Raw genomic sequence first — 25,083 nt, 5'->3', positions numbered from 1 at the left:
AAAAAAAGTTGACGGCTACCAAGAACAATATCAGAGTTTCATCTGTCGTAAATGAGTAGAGGAATTTCCCTCTGATATGATCTGTTCCTTTCTCGTCCCTCTGTCTTGTCTTACACTGAAGCTGCAGTTTGTGTGAGCAGTAATAAGATCTGTAGCACGGAAACGCACGAAAGGAGAAACTGAGGGGGGAGGGGGGGGGGTGTAAAAGCACATCGGAGGAGGGTGAGAGCTTCAGTTAATGGTCACACACCTGCAGGGGAGGTTGTGTCGAGGTCAGAGTGCGTCTTCCTCAGCGGGAGGCTCTGGTGCGGGGTGTCGGTCACAGGCTCCAGGGAGTGGGGCTGGTGGGGGAAAGGGTCCCCAGGAGAGGGGGATGGGGACAGGGAGTGCTGGAGGAGGTCGACGCCGTGGAATTTCACTCCTCCCCCTTCACCTGGAGGAGAAAGACACCAGCAGGGAGGTCAGCAAGAAGATGGGAGGAAAAGTAAATTCAATTAAAACCAACCACTTTGCTGACGTGGCAATAAAGTATTAGATTATGACTCCTGAAAGAGTGAGACCCGAAGGGAAGAAATTCGATTCTGTGAACATTGTCTGATTTGAAGCCTTCCTGAAAAGGCCGCACTGTTTTCAACTCACATCTTTTAAGATGGTTACGACAAACATGATTCAGGCTACTGTTTTTATGAAACTCAGCATAATTTACTCACTCAGGTTAAAATCATTTTTTTGTGGCAGACAGGCCAGAGTCAAACATACCGTATTTACATTCTGATAAAATGCAGAAAAATGTATAGAAATCACATTTGGGATATTCAGCTTTTTAAAAAAAAAAAAAAAAAAATTGTATTACCTTTATAGAAAAACTTTAAAAACTTTTAAAAAGTCTTAAGTATAAAATAAGCTTAAAATGAAACTTGGCTAAAACAGGATTTTTATTATTTAATCAAATCAGTGATTGATTCAGTACGGTGAAGTATTTCCCCAACATTTTGTTTTCACTTAAATCTTTATTTACTTTTCAAAATATACAACAATAACTGTGTTGTATATTTTCTTGCAAGAACTTAACACAACAAACTCGTAAACACTGCCTTGGGAATACATTTCTTCTCCTCTTTCGTGCAGCTCTGTTTGGAAATGGAGGTACCGTATTTGTGTGTGTCTATTCGCCAGAGGGTCCCCACCTGAAGGCTCACATGGGCCTCGGTGTGGTGCATAAACTGCATAAATTACAAAGTTATGCGATTGTTCCTGTCACATAATTTCTAAAACTTTGAGCCAAAAAAAAAAAAGATCACTGAACTCAGGAGCCTCGGTTTCATCTTCTTTGTTGCTTCATCATAATCTTTCATGTTTATGTTTTACATTCTCTGCCGTCCTGTTTTAATCCAGAGTGATTTACAGCAGATGCTGTGCAGAGACCTGCTGCTCTGTTGTGCTTCCTGCTCTACACATGTCTTGTCTGGACGGACAGTAATCCAATGAGTCACTGGAGGCAGCAGGCACCTACTTGATTACCTCAATGACATGCAGTACAGTTTCTCTCCGATCTGTGCTGCCAGCCTTGTTTCATAGCGTCAGTCATATTGGATGCAGGCTGCTGGTAAAATTCATGTCCAACAACAGTAGAGAGTGGGATGCAAAAAAAATTAATCAATGAGCCAAAACTCAAGCGAATGAATAGAATGAAGCTGAATCAATAATAATAATAATTTATTTTTTTTAAAAAGGTGCATCAACGTTACACACGCAACACAAATTACGTTAAAGGAACAATACAGCATTTATTCTGCAACCGCTGACATTGATGAGAATCGGCAAGCATTCGAAGTACAGCTCACTCCTGCTCTCTGTTTCCTCATGAATAAAGCGTTGCAATGACAAATTCAATAACTGCATGTTTGGCAGACTTTAAATCAATGTGACGATGGAGAGAAATACAACTAGAATCAAAAAACATGAAGTACCGACGATAAAAGCACAAACATTTAGCATCCGTCTGGCTGCCTGTCTACGTTTCTGTTTTATTTTTTGTCTTGTTGCCTCGCGAGGAGTTCGCGGTCACAGATGACTCCTGCTCGCCCTCACCGTTAATGAGTTAAACCTCCAAACATTGAACAACACAGAACTACAAATGTTTGATTGATCTGAGAGACCAAAGAGGGGGCTAAAAGCAGGTAGGAGCTCCATGTTAACTTCCCCTGAATAAAATAATGATGCAGTTTTTGTCCGCATGTCCAGAACAAAACCCCCAAACACAAGACACTCTACATTACAGATTATTTATTTCTGTAAAAGGATTTATTAACAGTCCTGTAATAACATGACTTCCATATATAGACTTTATGTAAAGGTGGACGTAGCTGCAATACCACTGAGGGCCACTAGGGGGCTTGGCTCCAAAAAAGCCTCCGGCTCCATAGACTCCCATCCAACTTGTTTCATGAAATTCGAAGTCAATAAATGTTTCCCATGAGTTATCTCGGTCTTGTTAGCTAAAGTTGCTCCTTACGATTCGTTTTCTCGCGGTCCATCCGAAAATAATCCCGTCATTAATGAGATATTAGGCCTCTGTTTTATCACAACTGTGATAAAATAGTCTTTTTCTGGGGCTTTCAACTGTATTCCATGATCTTCTTCACCAAATGGAGCCTGTACATCACTTCTTATTTGGCAAGCACGACACTTCGGACGCATGATATCTAACAGGTCGTATGACAGTTTTAATTGTACACATTCCCAAAGAAGTAAACAACTGAAGTCCAACTCTGTGATTCAACCTTGAACCAAAACTCACTAACAGTTCGATTTTCCTTTGAACGCATGATTGACTATATTCCAGCATGTAAGTGTCTGGATCCCTCTGACATGATGAAATGCTGCAAAATATCTGAGATGAACTGCTTTCAACTGTCTAGACGTCATTTTCCCCGCAAACCATCAAACTAATCATCGAAACTGGGAATGGCTGAGAGGTTCCTCGACTCCAACCGTTTTGCAAAAAATGAATGGTAAAAAATTATAAATCTCATTTCCTGGCCAGACGCTCATTAAATCAGTGATATAATTGACTCTACCTGTTTCATCTTTTTATTTTATCTGAAAGAAAAAAAAACGTTCACCTCTTCGGGGGTCTTTCCACATGTCTGCTTTATGAACCTGCCTGTTTATGTCTCCACCAATCTGTTCATGTTAGTCATTCGCCCTCCGTCTTACTTTTCCAACAATCTGCGTATTTAGCTCATTCACTGAGTGCCATTCAACTCCCTCTGTGCACGAATAAATCACAGCGTTTGAGTCGAAGCATCTCCAGCTGTCCCGCAGAGACGGAGCTGTGACTTCGCCATTGAGCGGAGCTAAATATGACTTCCTGTCTGGCTGTCATGCTTTCTCCCACTTCCTGCTGGTCTGTCTGCTTCTTTAATCCCGATGTCAACGAGACAATTTTGCATCCTCCACCCTGGGCAGCAAACATGATAATCATTTCAAATATAAGACTTCACTAGAGAGAGACAAAATAATGCTTCATTCATCATAACGTCTCTGTAGGTGGACTCGGGGGCCAAGTTAAGACCATAGGCTGTATATGGAAATGGGAAATTACAGCCAATTACAGAAGTTTCTTAAAGTGCAATACCACTGAGGGCCAGTAGGGGCTGACTCCAATAGACTCCCATTCAAAAAGTCAGTAAATGTATTCCACCAGTTATTATGGCGTCATTGCTTAAATTCCCTCCTGGTCAGTTTTCTTGTGGTTCTTCTGAAAATAATTTCATCATTAATTAGATATCAGGCCTTGAGAGATATATTTGGATTGACAGGGCTGGGGTGCAGTCAGGTTGCCTGTATAGGTGGGCGGGACTCAGTGTCCTCAGATTCTCAGTCAGATCCTCCCTTAGCTCCTCCCCAGCTCATATGAGTAAAGGATCTCAGCATTGTCTGAATGGTGGAAATATCAGAAATAGTTGCAAGTAATAACATATTTATGACTACAAAATTATATATACATATATATATTTAAAGGTTTTTCAGAAGTCGGTCATGTACTTATTGTCCCCTGAGTTTATGACAGTAATAAACGGCTCTAAATATTGCAGAGGACAATTAAAGTTCTCTTATCCAGCCGACTTTAATGTCTTTGAACAGAATAAGGAAGTCTTTTAAGTTTGTGTTGTTGCTCTGTTGTTGACCTTTGACCTGAACAGAGAAGTTTTTTTTACAATAATGTTTTCTCTGTTGTTTTTTGAAGAGGAAAAGTCATGACTGACATCATATTTTTGAATTGGCCGTCTTATCAACATTTCGCTCATCCAAAAAACGCAGGCTCTTTGTTCTGGGTCCGGGATCCAATTAGAGTCGTATATATGTCGCCGCCCTTTAATGGATTCATCTCGCCACAAAGGGCACAATGTGGAGCCAACGGGATTTGCTGCAGTCCTGAAAAGTTCCGCCTCTTGTCAGATTCCTGGTAGACGGAGGCGCTCCAGGTAAACTGAGAGGATTAGGCTGTCTGCGGCTCGGCAGCATGAATACCTTTCTGTCTCTCCTCCGCTAAACTCTCCGGCTGTCTGCGAACTCCATTCAGAACTGCATTCAAAAAATGCCCGTTTTAAGGTCTCAGATTCTTTTCTTTTTTTCATTGTCTATAAAAACATTTTCAATCTGTTTAGCTGCCCATCTGCAAGCAGCAATGTGTTTTCAAACTTTTGTGGAATTAATGACAAAATATACACAATTATTCAAAGCTGCTAACTTATTTAAAAAAACATTTCAATAACAGCTGTCGGGTCGAAACGAAAAACAAAAATAAGATGCCTCTGTCATTTACTTGGTTTTTACTGTAGACAGACTTTGTCTGCCTGTCTTCTCTGTTTGTCCTTGCAATGTCACGTCTTTTGTGTTCCAGTTTGCAGCGATACATTACTACCTTTACAAGAAAACCTGCTTGGAGACACAATTTCCTGCCTTTCTGCAATTCAGGACTCTTGAATCCACCATTACAGGCCTGTGACGTTAAAAACAAACTGTCTGTCTGTCTGCATTCACATCTTCCTAAAGCACCTCAGTCATTCATGAAAATTGCTGGAGCGAGATGTGCAGGGACGGAGAGACCGAGGAAAGGAAAGTGGGAGGAGGGATCCGTGGCAACACATTCCCCCTATACCCCTCATTCATCGTTCTTCATCCACCTTTTTCCTTCCGTCTCCGTTCCTCCTCTTCACCTCTCGACCCTTCTCTTCGTCCCTTTAATTCATTTTCACTCACTTCCTCTCCTTTTCTATTGCTTTCTATCGTTTTTTTTCTTCTTCTCCTTTTTTTTTGATGGGGGGAGGAGGAGGAGGAGGAGAGAGGAAGAGTGGCGAGTTACCATGGCAACAGCAAGCTGGCTCAAGCTACCTGTTCTCTGTTTTTTTACATAGAGGAGAAAGCGAGAGACGGAAAGAGAGAGATAGAGAGATGTAGGGATGGAGAGGAGGCAGCAGGGATGAGAGAAAAGTGGGTGTCACGGTGACGAGTTGAACATATTTGTCTTCTTTTCAACAAATGCTATGAAAAGACAAACAAGCCTGTGTATCCAAAGCCTATAATATCTTATTCGTCTGTGCCATTGACCTTTGTTTTAATCGGAAAACTCTTGGGAACACACACCTGTGCACCGATGACGCACTAATTCATTACCACTAACGAGGGTGCAGCAGTTTATTTGGCTCAAACACCTTCCTGCTGCTGTAAAAAAGCCCACAGAAACACTGCATGTGTATTCATCCGCAGCTAAAAATAGTCCCCAAAAAACACACCATTTCCACCTGTTTGGGTCAAATCAACTTCTACAAATGAAGATCTATATTTGTCTTTAAAGCGCGACCTCGTCAGGATCTGGACAAGTTTATCAAGTTGGACGCAAACAGATCTCTTTCTTTTGGTCTTTTTTTTTATTGACAGTAAGAGAAACAGAATCATGTCAGTCTGATCCTCCAAGTGCTCCTCTTCCTCTTTCTTCCTCTCTGAAAGAAGTGAATAGCCACCAAGTGCACCATCACAGGCGTGCATCATTGTACCTGACCTTCTCCTCCTCTACTCAGTGGAGGCTGTGAGAGACGAGGAGGAGAAACGGGAGAAAGAGATGTTTAACTATAGATGGATATGCGCGAGAAGGAGGGGAGAGGCACCCGGTGACGAAGCAGTTGCTATGCCAAAAAAACAGGAGGCCTACACACACACACGCACATGCAAAGACACACACACACACACACACACACACACACACACACACACACACACACACACACACACACACACACGTGAAGACGCACACACATGCAGGCAAAGTAAACAAGGAGGAGGCTCGGTCCAGACGAGTGGTAGCAGGAGTGTCAGTGCGACGTTGCTGAGGGTGACCACAGCATACTAACAGCTCTGACAGAACACAAACACACACACACACACAGACATGAAGACACACACACACACACACACACACACACACACACACACACACACAGACACAGACAATGCACACAAGCAGAGCTGACTGCCAGAGATGGGCGACAGCGAATGTGATCATGAGAAGAAAATGTTCTCGATGTCAAATCTCGTTTCTGCAGCGTTTTCTCGCTTAAAGCTTCTCTCGTGTGTGTGTGTGTGTGTGCATGTACATGTGCATGTGTGTGTGTGTGCGTGTGTGTGTGTGTGTGTGTGTGTGTGTGTGTGTGTGTCTACCACATCCAGTGCAACCTGAGAGTTATGACTTGTGGCATTCAAATGCAAACCTGCATGCAGGGAACAAAATGTTGAAAAACTGTGCATCTTCTTAAATGTTTTCTTCATGACTTGAGATGATTAAATAAGTGAAATGAATCCGGTGTGAAAGCTCTCATCCAGTCTCACCTGCTCAGCTTACGTAAAGGATCCCCTCAGTGTAGATGAACTAGAGTGTGCGTCCTCCTCGTCGGTGAAAATGTTTCCACCTTTGTTTTAAAATGGCTTCCTAACTTTGAATCTCTTGAAGCAGAAAACAGGATTTTTTTTTTTTTTTTGGTGTTTGTGTTTCATTCGTAGTTAAAAAAAAAAAAAAAAAAAAGTGCAGCAAAAGGAACAGTTGAGTTTCTAAACTCTGTTAAACAGCACCTGGGGACATCCGATGGATTTACGTGATCCGATTACATTGAGGAAGGTCGCCGATGGTTCTCATGCTGAGTAACGTACGCCGACTGCAGCAGCAGAAGAAGATTTATAAGCACCAGAAGTGCGAGCAGATCACATGAAGTGATGAAGAGACCGTCGGATCTTTTTAAATCAATCTCCAGGGTTCAACTCCCATATCGTGAAGTTTTCTAGACTTTCACACATGAAGTGTTTTTTTGTTTTACATTGTAGCTGCCTGAAACTTTATGGACTCTTCTCATGTACACGGTAAATACGACCCCGTCTGAACGCAGTATCATTTTTCCTGGTGCATTTTAATGTGGCCATGTTTCAGGCTAAATTTACACTCTGTCCCTCTATTGTAGAGATTCAGGGAAACAAGGAGCTGCACCAAAAATAGTTTTCAAGTCAGAATACGATAAGATAAAATAAGATTGACTTTATTAATCCCACAATGGGGAAATTCGGTAATGAAAGGAAACAAACATTAGTGGCCATTTTGTAAACTGCATCAGGACATCTGCTGTTTGTGACACTCCTAATCCACATTAAGATGAAATACAGCAAGTTGAAATAAACCACAATTATCCTTTCAGGGTAATAGAGCCAGTAGTTGTTCAGATTTTTTCCAGTATGAACTTTAGACAGTCTGCATTCATTCTGAAAACAAAAGCAAAAGGCACATGAAAGCTAAAATGCGGACAGTTTTTAGGATTTAGAAGGTTATTTCTGTTGTTACTTCAGGGAATAAGTTGCATTTGATGTATTTGTGTTTCTAATTATACGACGTGTTTGCTCCGAGCGTAAATACAACACAGTGATCCTTGGTTGTACACAGCAACTCTGACTTTAAAGGCCATCAATGCTTTTCTTTCCCCTCTCACAGTCAAACTCTACTGCTGTGACCTCCAAAGAGACAAAAGCTCTGATTTATTTGCTTGTTATTATTTCCCTTCAGTCTAATTTCCCGTGATTCTCACTTTTATAACCGTAAGAGGAAGAAACAAGCCCCTCGAGACCAACGCAGACGCCTCTGAAGGAAAGTGTTTGTTTGCACAAAGCGTGTAGAACAAAGTCAGCGGTGTTTTCCTTTTGCTGCCGATACTGCTGGGGATAAAATGACGTGTAGCTTCATGTCATACGACAGGACTCATCTACACAGGTGCCAAACAATGATTGATTTACAATATGATTTTATCTAGAGGATTTAATCTATTTAATTTGGGATTATTTTTTACAGTGAAATGTCATATTGAAGCCATAAATTCTAATAAAACCAAGAAGGCCTTCCCTTTTCACCGCCAACTTTAACTAACCTCAAGCCAACCGCTTCCCTCACTGAGCACGTGACCTTTTGAACACGTATGCAACTAATACAAATATTTAACTATTAGTTATTCTGAAGACAACAACTAAAAGTTTGGCTCATACAATATTGTGAAAATTGCCCTTCAAAATCTCAGAAAGGTTAATATAATGTCTTTAAATTGTTTGTTTTACCCAACCAACAATAAAAAAAAAAAATCCAAAGATTGGTCAATGTCCAACGACATAAAACAAATACGCCCATTTGAGAAGCTGAAGCTCAATAAAAGAATCATGTATCAAATAATGATTTACTTACATCACTCAAAACTCTGCTTTGAACTGAGACAACATGTGTCCGTCTCCCACTTTGGAAAATCCCCACCAACTCACTGACTGGATGCCAGTTCCCTGTGTTTACACCATTTAAACGCAGCGCACTCTTTCTTTTACTTTGACGGCTCAATGAAACATTCATGAGCTCCCGGAGATCCTGTAGCTGTGCCAGTCCAAAGACTTCTGAGGCAAGATCGAGGAAGTGTTACACCATCGATACGGATTTTGTCCAGAATTTTCATGCAGCACTACCTCCATAACCCTGAAAATGTCCTGGAGGCTCGGTTGGCTGAGATGCGTATAATACCGCTGCGATGACTTTGAATCAGTTGCACAGCCTCGGCTTCCCTGTTTCTCTCTCTTCGACAGCGTCCTCTACAAAAATGCCTCGACACAAAAATAAGCTTTCAAATACACCTCCATGCTCGAGTTCATTTATACTTTTTACACACTTCAGTTGGGAAGAGTAAATCGACTGTTGCAGCAGTTACACTTCTGAATTTTCACGTACCTGTGACATCCAGCGGTATGAAGTGAGGCGGTGCGCGCCTTCCCAGGTGCCAGCGGGGTTTCTCTGCGACCGGCGGCCCGGTGGTAGCAGACGTGGCGGTGCTGCTGCTGCTGTTGTTACTACTCCACCCCAGAGGGGGGCGATCCGAGCTGCAGGGGGACGGGGACAGGGAGGGAGACGGGTCGGTCACAGACCTCAGGCCGAACACCGAGGAGGCGGTTTCGTCATCGTAGAGCTGCTTGGACGCCGGCTGGAAGGAGAAGAACCGGACGAGAGTCGCGTTTGTGACTGAAAGTTGACGTAGAATTAAATGAGCTAATATTTGGCCACTTGGTGCAACGCAAAACTGACATTATCATCTTACAAATAGCACAAAGTGTTATCAAACAGCTGACACAGCAGTTAGAGTGCAACATTAGCATTCATTTGGATCTGTGTACCAGGCTACAAGGGCCAATGGAAGCCTGGTATTCACTCTCCTTTTTGCTCAATTTTGATCTCCACCATGTCGCGGTTTAAGAGAAAACCTCAAATATGACAATAAATCAAACATACACACAACAACAAACAAATTGACAACTATTTCTGGTCAGTGTTTTTGCACCTTTGCTTTTTCTGTAACTTTTTGAGTAGAAAAGAACATTTTCGTGGAGACATTCAAATTTCTTTCATGCATTGCAGCCATTTAAACACAGTCCGACCTCCTACGGTTCTAATCTGTTCTCTGTTGTCTCGAGGTTCTCACTCCAACTCTGTACGTGAAGGGTCTTCACTCAGAGAACCGAGGTTACAATGTAACCACACGTTCTCTATTGTCTCCAGACTATCTCTCCACTCCGTTATATATTTCATATGTACAGAGTTGGAAAGAAAGTCTCTTCACTCATTTCCTCACAACAAAATGTCCACTCTGACTCAGTTATATCTGTTCTTGTACTATACCTTCAACTTTTTTTTGGAAAGTCCTTGTTTCCGTTTTATACCCAAGCTATTTTGTTAATTGGACAACAGTATTTTCTTTTCTCTAAATTGCTGTTATTGCTCAAAAGAGGGAGAAAAAAAACAACCTCTAAATTCAGTTGAAGCAAAAATCAATACAAGCAAAATCTTGGAGGCGGAAAGATAGCCAGCAGAGGTCTTCTACCTCCTCTGAAATCAAATGTTTTGTCCTCTTTAGGCAATTTCAGAGTTGGTTAAGGGAACGATCAGTAAAGTCGATAAGAAGTCAGGAGGAGAAGGAAACTGTTAAAAAATATAAACAGTACATATTTAATTTTCACCTGTCTTGTAGTTCAAAGAGAGAGGAAGGAGAGAGAAATGTGAGTTACAGTACTCAGTGGTGATGATTTGCATTTTTGCTGCCATTAGGAGGAGAAGAAAACACGGCAAGAGAAGGAGGAAGTGAAGAGAAAATAAAATAAATATGAGATCCGATTAGCTGTCAGGGACGGAGCCTGACGAGCAGCAGAGACTCTGTCGGTTCGGCCCCCCGGTGGCAACAGGAAGGTGTAATCCCAGCTGGGAGGCAACTGGCATCTGTCAACCGCCTGGTATTAGATCGAAGGCATCAACCATCGCTGCCAAAGAGCCCTTAAGCAAGGCACTGAAACACAACCTCCTACAAGGCTGCAGGAAACACTTCAGTCTCGTCTGTGACGAAACACACGTGAGAAACACGCATGTCTCGTTGTCGTCTCGTGAGAATCCAGCAAATTCTAATTGAAACGAGCCCAAACGGAGAGAAAGGCATTAACTTAACAGAGCTGTTTAACAGCCTGCTGAAGGAACGGTGCGTCAAAATGCAGGAAATGTGCAGCCATCTTGCAGTAAGATCACTGTGGGAGTCCATCAAGCACCCGTAATGACACAGTTCAGGGAAATAGTCTCAGCAGCAGAAAGGCAGACAAGGAAAAGGAGCGAAGAGAGAGAAGAACTCGCTGCAAAGAATGAATCTGCTTCACATATTGGGATCATTTTTTATACTTTACAACTCATAAATCCTCTTCAAGTCCCTAAAATTCATGTTTACATCCTCTCTTGCGTTCAAAAATAACCCAGTAACGCCTTTATGCGCAGGAGCCGGCGGATAATCAGCACAGATGTCACTTTCTATTTTGATTTCTCATCAAGTATTAATGATATTTCCATCTGGAAGACACTAAATGGTTCGGCGTTTGTTTATAGAAACCTGCTGAGAGTGTGAAAAGGATGATGACTAACGCCGACAAATCTGGACGAGGGGGTGGGGACGCGCCGCACAATCGTTTCCGACTAAATCGGCTTCAGTCTTTTTATGTGTACAAAAGGGATGACAACAAAAGCAATGAGGCGTTTTGTCACAACACAACTTTTAGCTGTAAAACTGTCGGAGACGCCGAGGTAGTAATTTGGTAGATTGTGGGGAAACGAATAAACTTACTGCTCCAGCACTCCCTCGATAAAACAGAGGCCAATAATAAAGAGAATGAAGTTGTCCCGACAGCCAATCAGAAGGCATAAATCTCAGTCTGTCATTCCAGTTATGACCCTTAAAATTTCAGCTGATGTTGATTTAATGATTGAACAAGGAGCCTCGTGCAAGAACAACCTTGTATTGTGTGTGTCGTGTGCATGAGACGCCCACGTGCAGCAGCTTTTCCCTTCCACATGAAGCCCAGTAGGTGCATGTGAGTGCATACATCGAATCTTACGCCGAAAGCGTGACTCCACCAGTAACGATAAAAGCTACTGCATAGAAAAGTCATTGAATAGCTGCAGTATTGGTGGAAAAATGTCTGCCATTTTCATATCTTAAAAATCTAAAGGATTACATTTTTATATAAAGCTGTACTGTCTGGGTCAATACATCAAATTAAAGTGATTATTATGGAGAATATCAAATGATAAAATACATCATTCTGCCAAGCGTAATCAAAAGAGTTGCTGCTGTGAGATATTTTTTGTGAAAGTTATTGGAAAAATGAAGAAAGGGAAGAGAGAGATTTATACAGTCTACAGTTTTATTGTGAGTTGGGTAGGATACAGTATTTATCTAATGTTGTTCTAGTTTACACAGAAACTGTAGAGGAGACATGAGGAGAGAAAGTAAGGCCGAGAAGTGCAGATAGAGTCGGACAGAGGAGAGTTCGCGTGTTCAGGGAGAAAAGTGAAGAAGAGTGAGGTGGACACGAGAGTGTGTGTGTTTAAGATCAAGTCAGTTTTCGTAGTTTAAAAGCTGAGAAGTCGCTACGAGAGGTGGACAAATGTGAGCCTGAGGAAAGTCTCTGATAAACTCAGAAAGGTGGAAATTATTGTGTTGCTTCGAATAAAAGTTGCACATGTGTCTTTGTTTACCGGAGAGATGACGTGTGGTGTGAGGGAAGCTTGTGATCAAATGAGATAGGTGTAAACCAAGCGTGCATGTGTGTGTGTGTGAGTGTGTGTGTGTGTTTACCAGGAAGATGAAGTCAGGCCTCTTGTTGAGGGAGACGGGCGATCGGCTGAGTGAGGTGGACGTGTCGTCGGAGCTCTGAGAGGACGGGTGGCGGAAAGTCTGACCGGTCAGCTTGGTGTCGTACAACTGCTCCTCAAATTCTGCGCACACGCACACACACACACACACACACATACACACACACACACACATACACACACACACACAGACACACACAAAGAGAATTAAGTTAGCTTACTGCAGCACACACACACACACACGCAGGAATCAAACCCACAGCCTCACACTCACACAGCAGATATCTGATTTGCATGGCCAAGAGCGGAGATCTAGAGCGGCTGCTGCTTTGCATCAGCCTGCAGTTTCACTCCCGTGACTCCTGCTGCAACTTCTGCCGAGGAACCTTAAAGGATTCAAAGTTAATCCTCCCATAACCTCTCTCCTCCATCGCTTATTCCCTCTTTCTTTGTCTCACACTCTTCCTCTCTCAGTTTTCCTCTCGATATCTCACCGCTTCTTCCTCTACTGCAGCTCAGACGACTCTCCCCCAAGCCATTGTAAACAGATTCCTAACTCCCACCTCCCCCCCTCTTTCTCCTGCTGCACACACTGCACACACACACACACACACACACACACACACACACACACACACACACACAAAAACACTCCCCCTCCCAACCAATCCTTTACCAAAAACACACTCCCGACCCCAATCCCCACTCCCCAACTCACACACACACATGCACACACACATACATACACACCCACACATAATAACTAACACACACACACACACACACACAAACACACACTCCTGGCACCGTCCCGCTGACAGCTTTAGTGCAGCACCAACGTCGGCGAGGTGAAGAGTTTTGAGTTGAACTTGCTTCCCCGGGACAATATGGATTCCTTCCTGGTGGCACACGGTTGCCTAGCGACACGAGGGGATGGGTAACAACAACAGCCTGGCCACCCAGAGGGATAAATGGTCAGCTATAGGAGTCAAATATTTGTATTAATGCTACAGCAACAAGTAAATAATAAGGAAAAAGTAAATAAAAACCACAAAAATAAATATAGGATCAAAAAAACAATGTGAAAGTTACACATTTTCCTTTAAGGGATAAAAATGAAACCTAGTAACCTATTTTTTATTCATATCTTTTTATTTTCCTACTCACAATTTCCTACATTTCAGCCTGTGACTAACGCCACCAAGTCACTACTTGGTCTCAATACCTCTGTTGCGAGACCTTGGTCACATGATCCCGCCTCACATGACATTTACACACTTACAAAACCTGCAACTTTCCCGCCCAGACAGCCCAACACGTTCAGTTTTGGTTCCCTCTCATCAGCCTTTCCGGTCACAGAAACCAGCTGTTCTTTTGAATTACAAACCCCTTAAAAGCCGACTGTACACCACCGCTGAGCACCAAACAGCAGACGATAGCGTGATGGCTTTTAGTCTCTGAAATGACTGCACGGCCGTCATGTCTGGCAAACTCACGCATAAATAAAAGTAGTTTACGTAAAGTTTGGCAGGTGTCAGATTGAAGCGAGTGCAGGCGACGTGGGAGTGTTTTGGAGAATTTTGTGAATATAAAGTCATGAATACAAATTAATACACAGCAGCAACAGCCTCAGAATACAAAAAAGATAATGATGTGTTTTCATAAGCGGGGAGGCGGTCCACCCACCCGCAGACTCGGTGCCACTTTTAATGGCATTTTGGATCATTGCTGTTGACATCTTCCCTCTGCTGAACTGAAAAAGCGCCAGCAGCAGAAAAACGCTCCCAGGATCGCTCTCGTTCGAAGTGCAATTATGTCTGTATACTTCAGAGGAAACACAGGACACATCAGAACTCTCACAACCTTCAGCACGGATTAAGACGATGAACTTAACGTGCATCCGTTGTCCGTTTCAGCTCAGCCGCTGTGTTCTGTTGAGTTCGAAAAAGGTGTTTTATAAACTGGAGGACGGCAGATGTTATTTAAGAGAGACGTAATTCTTCAAGTGAAGTGAAACATAAACTGCAGGAACAAGGTTTTCACAAGATGAAGATTAGACACTGTCGGCTGCTCCTTGTTTTCGTGGCCCCGAGGTAACACTGAAGACATTTTGCACCGCATGTTGGCGGTTTTATTATCTTGTAATGTTTGTGGGGGAAATAAAAGAAAGAAAGAGACGAGGTGCGGGAAGGATACGAGCTGCTTCGGTGGCTGCAGAAGCTGCGGAGGTTGTGAATCTTTGGGCTGCAAATTCCTCCCAAGTTTGAGAAAGGTTTTTTGGGACCCTGCATGCTAACAAGGCTCAGCGTCTGACGAGGTAATCTGCGCTCCTCTCGGCCCCGAGGCCGGCATTCCTGTGCAAACTCGGACTACGTTAATCTGGTTAGTCTGAACGCAGCATCACGGCATCACGCTCACTCAGAAACAGTCGGTGGAGATCTCACCGACGTGACTCGTTTTAGCTGCTCTGCTGCAGCTGCGTATCGACCGGCATTTCAAAAAATTGTTTACTAATGATTTATAGTCCGTTGCAACCCGTTAATAAAAACAGATTTGGAGTTGTTAAGTTATTTATTGTTCGCCAACAAGGTCATCAATGTAGCATTTAGCAGCACAACCACGCTTTTACGCTAAGCTAACAGAAAGAACGATATGACACAAGAAAAAGCTCACTATCTAATGTGCAGAGACGTGTTTTAAAAGTAAATAAGAGATCTTCAAAATACTAATATTTTATCGACAAATCCTTTTTCCAATCAATAGTTTGCAGGAGACGCAAAGATGTTCATCAAATTCTCATTAAAAACTCAAGTTTGGGCAGAATACAAATGACGACATGATAAACAGAGACTTTCTTTGTTTACTGCATTTCTCAGTTCCTCGAGAAGCTTTTAAAACGTTTCACTTTGTAAGCACTCGCTTTAAGAGGACACCTCCCTGCCTGTTTGTATTCATAGAAGTATATCACACACCCGCTGCTGGTGATGGAGAACTATCGATTTTGCAAGGCTAAAAATAATTGATTAAAAAACGCCTTGACTGCTGCACGCAAGAAAAAAACAAAAACGTCAGGATCAGCTGGTTAGTAAACAGTGAGCAGAAGCCAGAACCGGTCTCATCCAAACTGCAGAGGCCCAAAGAAGTGAGACGTCAGCAAGAGTCCGAAGACACGAGGGGTAAACGGACCGCTGAAGAGGAAGAGCAGCGAGAGGAAAAGAGATGAAGACGACACAGGAAAAGAAGCACACAGGAGGATAACGTGAAGAAGAGGCTGATGAAGCAAATGAAAAGGAGAAGTACAGGAAACTTTTTAAGACGCGGAGAATGAAAACAAAGAATGATGAAGATGCATAAAAGAATTTGAGGAAAACAGAAGTCAGGAAGCTGAATTGGAAAAAAACAAAACAGTAGAAGAAAATTACATTGAAGATGAGGTAAAAGGTAAAAAAGGAGGGAATTACAAAGCCAAAGGCTTGAGGGGGGGGAAATGGAGGAAAGGCACCAAAAGAAGAAGCAGCAAATGATGAGGAAACAGCAGAGGCAGAAGTCTAAGTCCAAAACAAAAGAAGAGAAAAGGAGGCAGAAGAAGATGTAGGTGGAGAAGAAGAATCGAGGCAGGATGGAGAAACGGCGGCGAAAATTAGAGGCCAAAAACAGACGAAGTGGGCGGAGAAAACGAGGAAGAGGAGGAGGAAGAAGAGGGAATTCACACAACACAGCGCCAATGAGGGCCAATCTGTCAAAACTATCAGCGCTAACAGGGATGGAGATGCTGGCAGAGTCGGACCGGCACCGGAAGGTAAAAATAGGATCTAACACGCTTCTGATTAATCTCACATCCAAAAGTACTGAGGATTAACTGGTTCCTGCAGCAATGAGAGGAGGGTTGGGAGCCTCCAACGAGTTCAAGCAGCACATCCCAACAGGCCATACTTCCTAAATAATAATCAATGATCGCAAATGATTATTTTAGCATCTCTTCTCTTATAACCACTTTACAACCAGCTTTGTAAAACCGTTATCCAGCGAGTTACAAGCTGCAAAATCGGCATGTTTTGATGTGTTTTCTTTCCAAAATGTCAAACTATTTTTTTTACTGAGATGCATAAAAAGAAGATAAAAAGGTCTGTTAAAGTTTTTTAAGCCACTGACTTTTATCGGTTATTTTATTAATTTGTTCTATAAACTTTAGATTTCTATGTGTTTCTATCTATTTATCTATCTGAAGATACATTCCAGCTTTACTGCAACAAGAAAACTGTTTTGATTAATAGTCAATTGGTAATTATTTATTTAGCATCAATAAAGCATTACGATTAATTAGCAGATGATTAGAAAGCATATTTTTCCATTTGATGCTACTCTGAAATTTCCATTTCAGAAGCACTTTTTCTACATTTTCCTCCTTTCGCTTGTTCAACAGCAGTAATGGAGTTAATTACTTTGTAGATTAAACTTTTACACGCAAAACTCATAAAACATGATGAAATGTTAACGATTAAAGTAACAAAAAATGTGCATTACAAGTAAAATTGTCTGCCTTTTAACCATCTACAACATCTAACAACAATATATAACAAAGAACTCCAACACACCTTTGTGTTGTTTTGCTGACTCCATACTTGTGCTGAAAGTTTTTCATCTTTTACTCACGTCACTGCACACGTTTCCCTCCGTTTCTCAAGTTACATTTTAGGTTGTAGGACTAAAACAGGAAGTAGTAAAAAGTTTAAAACAGCCAGTGTGACCGGCAGACGCTCGGTCCAAAGAGGCGGCAGCACCGGAGCAGAAGGAGAGTAAACAGTTGTAGATCCATGCTTCAGATAGCAGCTCGGCTACATGGCTGCAGGGTGGGAAAATAAGGGAGGAGGAGGAGGAGGAAGAGGAGGAGGGATGCTATTGGTGTTAGGGGTGTAAAGGTATGCAGGTCACTCCCACTCGTGCACACACTCACACACACACACACACACACACACACACACACACACACACACACACACACACACACACACACACACACACACACACACGGGTCGACCCCCCCCTTTTCTCTGTCCAGACAAGCAGCCCATGCACTCATGCATCACTAACCTGTATATTGTGTGTGTGTGTGTGTGTGTGTGTGTGTGTGAGAGCGTGTGTGTCTCTCTGTGTGTGTGTGTGTCTGTGTGTGTGTGTGTGTGTCTGTGTGTGTGTGTGTGTGTGTGTGTGTGTGTGTGTGTGTGTGTGTGTGTGTGTGTGTGTGAGTGTGTGTGTGTGTGTGTATGCGTGTGTCTCTGTGTGTGTGTGTCTTTCATTCAGGTGTTTGTGTGCTCTTAAAGTCTTCCTGTTGCTTGCAGATTATTTTTGCACAATTCTTTGCGTGTTTAAATACTTATTTTCACACTCGACGTGCACAAATCTGCGTCGTTGTGTTGTTGTTGTTGTTGTTGTTGTGTGTTTGTACAGTGCACCCATTCACGGACAAACCCGACCATCCTTGACAATATGCGCCCCGGCCGTGTCAAATTCGGGTCACCCTTTTTTCTCCCCCATCCAGGACGACGAAGGAAATGAACAATACGCCTCATTCACCGCAGCCTGAGTGCTTGTTTGTCTGTGTACACTACGTGCGCGCCACCACAGACGTGTGTGTGTGTTTGTGTGTGTCATATCTTCGTCCTTGTGATTTAACATGCACAGTTGATCAATCCATTGGGGGGAGGCGGAGGGGGGGCGGGGCTGGGCGACAGCGTGGTGAAAAGGGATGGTTGTGACCTAGAAGGACACACTTGGCGGTTAGCGGCCTAGTTTGAGAAACCGCTAGGAGGATTGTGATCCAATTATCAGACCCCCTTTTTGTACAGGAAACCATTTCAGCTCGAATTCTTGTCAATTATCCAAAGATTATTTGCAGACGACTCCCTGATGTTTTTTTATAGTGGAAAAGCTCAAAGGACGACTTCCAAAGGGAGCGTTTGTCTTTAGTCCGTACGTTTTATTTGTCAGAAATATTTTCCTCCAAATGGCGTACTTGTGCACGAACACTCACTATCTCGCCTGCATAAGAGCGCGCACACTGTCGAGTACAGAAACACGCAGTGCACAAGTACCACAATGATGCACTCAAAACTAAAATAATGTGTTGGACACTTTGAGGAAATCTCCACAAATGTGGCACAAACACGCGTGTAAGCTACAACTCACGCGTTGAGTTCCCATAGTGCTCTTCCACAAAAGGCCTGTCGTGCAGGAGTTTTGACAGTTAGTGCTGTTTCAATCTGAACACATCAACCGCCAAAATATCTGCAGCTTTAATTATTTTACCCAGAAATCAACGTGTTTTTGTGCCCTCTGTTGAACACACTCAATAAACACACTGATTCTTCTGCCCAGCAGCAGCAGTGAGATAGAAATATTTTCGTGTGGTTCTCAGGAACATCTGCAGCTTCCTCGGACGCTTTAATTTGAAAATTCTTCCCGCCGTTGGCCCCGCCCCCTTTCCTCTGCACAGCCAAGATGGCGACCGTGTTAGGATGGAGAGTGTTCCAGCGTTCCAGCATCATCCTGGTACTTGTGGTGCACTGCATGTTTCTGTACTGGACAGTGTGAACGCACCGATGCACTCAGAGTAGTACGTTTTAGTACCACAAGAGTACAACATCTGGAACACAAGTACAACATCTGGAACACAGCACTTGAGTGGTCAGCGGAGGATTACAACAGTCTAGATGTTACTTTAACTTTGCTCACACACACACACGCGCATGCACTCACTACACTACTGATGTACTGACACTGCACCTCAGTTTGGTTCATTTTAATATGAGTTAAATACATTTATTTGATAGTAATCCTCCCGTGTGTCTGGAGCTGGCGCCGGTTCGTGACGATAAACCATCGAGGTCTTCCGCTCGTCATTGTGGGAACTTTCTCCATTTCCGTTTTCCTATGAAGATTGAAGAGTGACAAGCCAGATGACGTCGATTACACTTCAGCCCGAATCGTTCAGCAAACCATACAGATGTGAGACGAGGCCCGGTCGGCCGACTGTTGTGACATGGGTTCAAATAAACTTCTCCGAACGAGCTCGCAATACAAAAACATCCTTATTTACAGTTCCGTCTGTTCGGTGCCTCATCATATTCCTCTCCGGCACCGCACAGCTTCCACTCGGGCAGCATGTGTGCTAAGTGCTGTGATCAAGGACACTCCGACCTCCCCCCCCCCCCCCACAAAAAAAAAGTAAAGACTCGGAGTCCTCTACAGATTTAAACTGCCGACTTTTCCGTCTCGAGTCCGCTCCTCTCCACCTCGAAGCGGCTGTCGCCTCGGCTCCGTGTTTGATCAGCACCAGGTTCATTCGAGGTTCTGACAGTTCGGCTTAAATGCAAATGCGACTGAATCGCAGCGTGGAAGTGTGTCGCACTTCAGCCTGCGTTTGAAAAAAACTTCTCTGCGAACCCCCTTCCCCTCCGCGGGCAGAGAAACGAGACGGGTGAGTTTGTCACGCCCAATTCACAGCGTTGTCACTCCAAAGGAAAAACAAAAAGCTCCTAAGAAGACAACAGAGCGGGTCACGCCGGCCTCTGTTAGCCGAGAGAAAGGCAATATTTTGAGGTGTGGAAGCAAACAGGCCGCTCGATTAGAAAGGCCAGTCAGTCGTAGAAGTTCAAACAATCTATAAATCCGCTAAAAGGGGCTCCATTGACTGTCAGAGGTTCAGCTCCGGGCTGCAATTCAGTGTGACGGCGACGACTCGTCGGAGCTCTCTGTTCACGAGCCAATTCTGCCCAAAATGCTAAATGCCTACTTTAATTTAATGCTGTGTGAACAGGGCATTTGCATAATATTGTAAGAGGCGTTTAAATTGACACGTACAATATATGTCACGTAGAATCACCTGGGACTCCGCAGCGCTGTCAGTGTTAATAAAGAGGAGCTGATGAAAGGGTTTGTTAGGTTGATTAAAAAAAGTCAAACTAAGCAAGTTGTTTTAATCCAAAATCCTCCCGCACACGGCTCGTTTCTAACAAGGTTTAACACTCCCTACAAGTCAACAATGTATATTTCCAATATTTATATTTCATAAAGTCAACAAGACAATTCTGCTGCTTGAAACGGTTGTTTGGAGATTATTCATCTGAAGTTTGATTCTCCGATTTCAGTCACAACATGTTCCTGCAAATGTTTCACAGTAAAAGCCTCTTTAAAAAAAAATGAAGGTTTTCTATCGAATGCAAAGTTTGGCCTTCACCTTCGTTGTTTGGCCCCCCCACAACATTTATCAAGCTCTTTCTCCTTATTTCCTCAGTGCTGTAAAATCCAAACCATAACATCTACAATTAAAGTAAATTTTGTGCAACTAAAAAGTACAAAGTGTGAGATTTACAGATTTACAGATTTACAGACGGCGGCACTGGCACACGGACGGGAGGAAGTTTTGAAAAAATATTGTCAAGAGTATAATAACGCACTGAACCGGATCAAAAAAACTGTAATCACTTGGAGAAAAAAAAAGGGGCGGAGCTTCATTGACCTGTTGCTACAACTGAGGGTTTCTAATTATTATAAAAATGATTGGATTGGAAGTCCCATTCTTAAAATAAAGACGGTAAGATTATAAACTGTTCCTTCTGCACTTGATCAATGCTACACCTGTCCACTAATGCGTATTGACCACAGCAGACCCGTATCAGCCCGTCTCCATCTCAGCCAGAATCGGCTCTCTGACATAATTAAAGGGCAGCTGTGATATTTTACAGTCGGGTTACTTCAGATGGGGAAACTTTATCCGGTTCCAGTGACTCAGACCTCCTCGGACTGAATGAAGGGTTTCACTATGACATTTTTAAAGTTCGGTCGGTTACATCACACCAGCTTGTGTTGTCCGTGGAGAGGAAAAGGTTGCAGCTTTGGCCCTTTAAGCCCTCCGAGTGAGAGCGCTGTGATATATAGTGAGATAAAATTGTGTTTACTGATCAGCAGAGAGAGAAAAAAGCGGACAAAAGGCAAATAAAAACATGAAGTGGATTGTGGAGAGCAGAAAGTCGAATTCTGGCCTCGAGTTTTGAATCAAATTAGCAACGACAGCAGCTCTGAGCAGCAATGATACTCCTGACCGCCATTAAAAACCTGAATGTAAACATTGTTTTAGGGCATTTTTAAGACGGATTTAATCCTTGTTTTTCTCAGGAAGACTTTGTCTCTTATTTTTTTTATTTTTTTTAAGGGTTTGCTTCCAACAAAGTGAGGTTCATATTAAAATGGTTGTTTTAGTGTTTCTGTAATTAAATCGCACCACAATATATATTGCTTTATTGTTTCATGATGAGTACTTTCTCACAGAACACCAAATGTTATGCAGCGAAAAAAGTGCCATTTAGTTTTGTCTGGAACGAGGTAGATTGTTCCTGAGCTGTCTCACCACAAATAAAGAAATCCACCGATCACGTTGAGCACCGCTTTCATTCAGACTTTTATTCTGGAGAAATTGTCGCAAATATTCGCATTACCGTGTCGTTTATTTGTCCCGTCGCCGGTGAGTAAAGTCTTTCACTGTGGAGGGACTCGAAGCTCTGATCTCAACACCTTCCACTAGAGATGAACTGGAATGCCAAATGCAACCCTGTTGTAAGGCTGCAGTCGGCATTCCAGTTGGACCTCACTGATGCTCTTACGCAGAAGAGCTGCGGCTCGACGAGCTCAAACGCATAGCCGGCCTCACGAAGAGCCACCTTCAGCCACAAGAAGAAGGAGTCCTGACCTTCACGGAGCCTCGACCTCCACATCGTGGAGTCAGTCTGGGGTCACACGGGGACACGGGAGCAACTGGAACGTCCTTAATCCTGCACCGTGTCTGCATAAACATTCACTAACGCCTGCAACCAACGTCTCTCCTTCCAACACAGCCGACCACACTTCATTCACGCTCTCTCGTCTCCGGCCCTCCGGCTGCAGCGTTACGATGACAGCTGAGAGCTGCTGGCCGACGCCGACGGTGTCAGAGCGTCAAACACAGCAGGCTGTCATTGCCATTTATTCAAAGGCTTTTCCACGATCGGACAGATTTCAAGAAGACTATAACCTGCATCTTGTTATATGTTGGAATCATGTTTAGGAGGGTATCAATGAACAATTTCATCAGGAACATCCTAAATTGGAACAATAATAAGTCTGCACGTAAACACTGTCTGCTAATTGAACATGATTTCTGCACATTGAAGCTCAAGTCGAAACACTTTCTTCTAGTTTCCTCAGACCTGATCCGTTAACATGCTAAGTCGCGCGGCGCAGCTTTGAATTAGAGGTGGAATCTTTTTAACGCGACACTTCAGAGGAGCAACGACAGACTCGGTGATAAAAAAAGAAAAAAAACAACCTCTCATCCTTCATTGCTGCAGAAACTCTCCTCTAATCTTACAAGCTTACCGCTCGACTCGCTCCACCTTCTCATCAACGAACAAAATCAAACTTAACGGCTCAAAACGTCAACTGAGAAACCCGCAGAAATCAGAGTTTATTGCACAAAATTGAGGCCGAGGATTTTGATGACTCATCATTATCAGGAGATTTAAATCACTGCAGCTTTGTGTCTGGTGCTTTATTCTGTATGTTTAACCCTCGATGTTTAGTGTTAAAGTGTTCAAGTACTCCACGCGATACAGATACTTTTTTACAAGTAAATATTATAAATATTTTCTTGTTGACTATTAAAATCTGAATCTAGTTGATCCTACAAATCTGGCTGCTGTGTATTCCACCAGAAAGCTTTAATGTGCCGAGTGAATCTGCATAGAGTGCAGAAGAGACGCAGTTAAAACTAGAAAGACGATGTGAAAATGTTTCTGTTATCAAACCGCTTAGAATACAATACATCTGCCTTCAGTGTAATATTGGGCTTTAAATATATACTATTTTATTGCCAAGGAGCAGCAGATTAATATTTTAATACAGCAATCACACACGCGCAAAAAAAAAAAAAAAAAACTTTCAGATCATCTCCCTCATGTAAATCTGGTTGGAAATTCAAGGCTTCAGTTGTATTTCACTGTTATTTGGGACAGAACAGATGAACCTTTTTGCTACTATTTAAATGTGTAGCATAGACGAGTATCTTTTTTAACACGTATTGGAGCAGAAATATTCAGCTTCATCCACAGCAGAGGAGAGCACCAAGTTTGCTTCACCAAAGTCGCCGTATGCAAACTTCAACTTGCGACCTGAGACTGTTTTCTGTTTGTTTATTTTGACAACTTTCACTTTTCAAATCAAGTACAGCACTGAAGACAGCTGCACAAGCTTGATGGAGTCCTACAGAGCTCATCTTAAACATACAGGAACAATCACTTGTAAAACTACATTTACAATCTGCATGTAAACAAGACTCACAAATAAACAGACTCCTGGTTCAAACAGCAGACGGCCGCTGATTCGCTGTCTGTGTCTGAACTTTTGGCATTGACACAAATTACCAAAACATATCATGTTTTAAAAATGCTTGATTTCGCAGAGGCTTTTGCCCAAAATTGCGATGTAATTTGCAGTGATTTTATTGCAGTAAAAGTGTGTTAATTTGCAAAAATTCCATGTCGAGAAAAATAAACTGTCATCGGGAATCGTTCACGGCGATTCCATCAACAGGGTGTCGACCTGAGGTTGACCCGGCACAACACTGACACAGCTGCAACAACCTACGGCCCGCGTCCACCGAAGCACAAATTGTTGTTAATGGTAGCACCGCTTCTTTCTTTTTTTTCTAACTCTCCGTTGCTGAGCGTTTATTCGGCGCTCAGCACTGAACATTCAGGGTTTTTTTTCCGGTCGCCTAGAGTTGAAAAATGTTAAACTTTGGATAAAAGGCTGCGCTCGTCACCTGTCACTTTTTACCCAGCCGTCCAATCACAGTGCAGGAGGGTCGGGACGTACTCTTAGGTCCTACAGCTTACTCTCATCTCTCTGCGCAAAACAATCGATAACATGCATCACTCCCGGCGCCGGGCGGGAATGTCTCACCAGACACCGGATTAAAAGCAGAGATTTAACTGACAGTGACAAACTTCATCAGCACTGTTTGAACTCGTTTAAAAAGAGCTTAGATGTCCTGTTTTATAGCTTTAAGTTTATTTGATGAACAGATCAATTATGACTCTTAATTTCAAGCCAAGGCCTATTACAACACACCACGCAGGGCGGAGTTATAAAATAAAATCTCACTCTTTCTGTTATTTTCAACCCACAATATGATTAATATTTCCTTTTCTTCAGTGTATTATCTTATTGCTTCTGTATGCTGCTGTAGCGAAAAAAATTTCCCCTCGGGGATTAATAAAGTAACTACCTACCTACCTACC

The 25,083-nt window shown here is 42.9% G+C and overlaps 1 protein-coding gene across 2 annotated transcripts in view; it reads right to left on the bottom strand.

Annotated features, from left to right (window-relative positions):
• The window catches only part of nhsl2 (NHS-like 2), a 118,120-nt gene that overhangs the window by 12,593 nt on the left and 80,444 nt on the right, over positions 1 to 25,083 (bottom strand). For both annotated transcript variants that reach the window (XM_069172185.1, XM_069172186.1), the window contains exons 3-5: positions 12,735 to 12,874; positions 9,302 to 9,551; positions 251 to 433 (exon numbers count right to left, since the gene is read on the bottom strand). In XM_069172185.1, the coding sequence (XP_069028286.1) occupies positions 251 to 433; positions 9,302 to 9,551; positions 12,735 to 12,874 (573 nt within the window). The remainder of the gene's footprint in view (positions 1 to 250; positions 434 to 9,301; positions 9,552 to 12,734; positions 12,875 to 25,083) is intronic.

Source organism: Embiotoca jacksoni, unplaced genomic scaffold, assembly GCF_022577435.1.
Source record: "Embiotoca jacksoni isolate LCO1_2020_lvr unplaced genomic scaffold, fEmbJac1.0.p SCAF_51, whole genome shotgun sequence".
NCBI classification, from domain to species: domain Eukaryota; kingdom Metazoa; phylum Chordata; class Actinopteri; family Embiotocidae; genus Embiotoca; species Embiotoca jacksoni.
The sequence above is the reverse complement of the archived record's forward strand: the minus strand, read 5'-3'. Positions and strand labels throughout refer to the sequence as shown.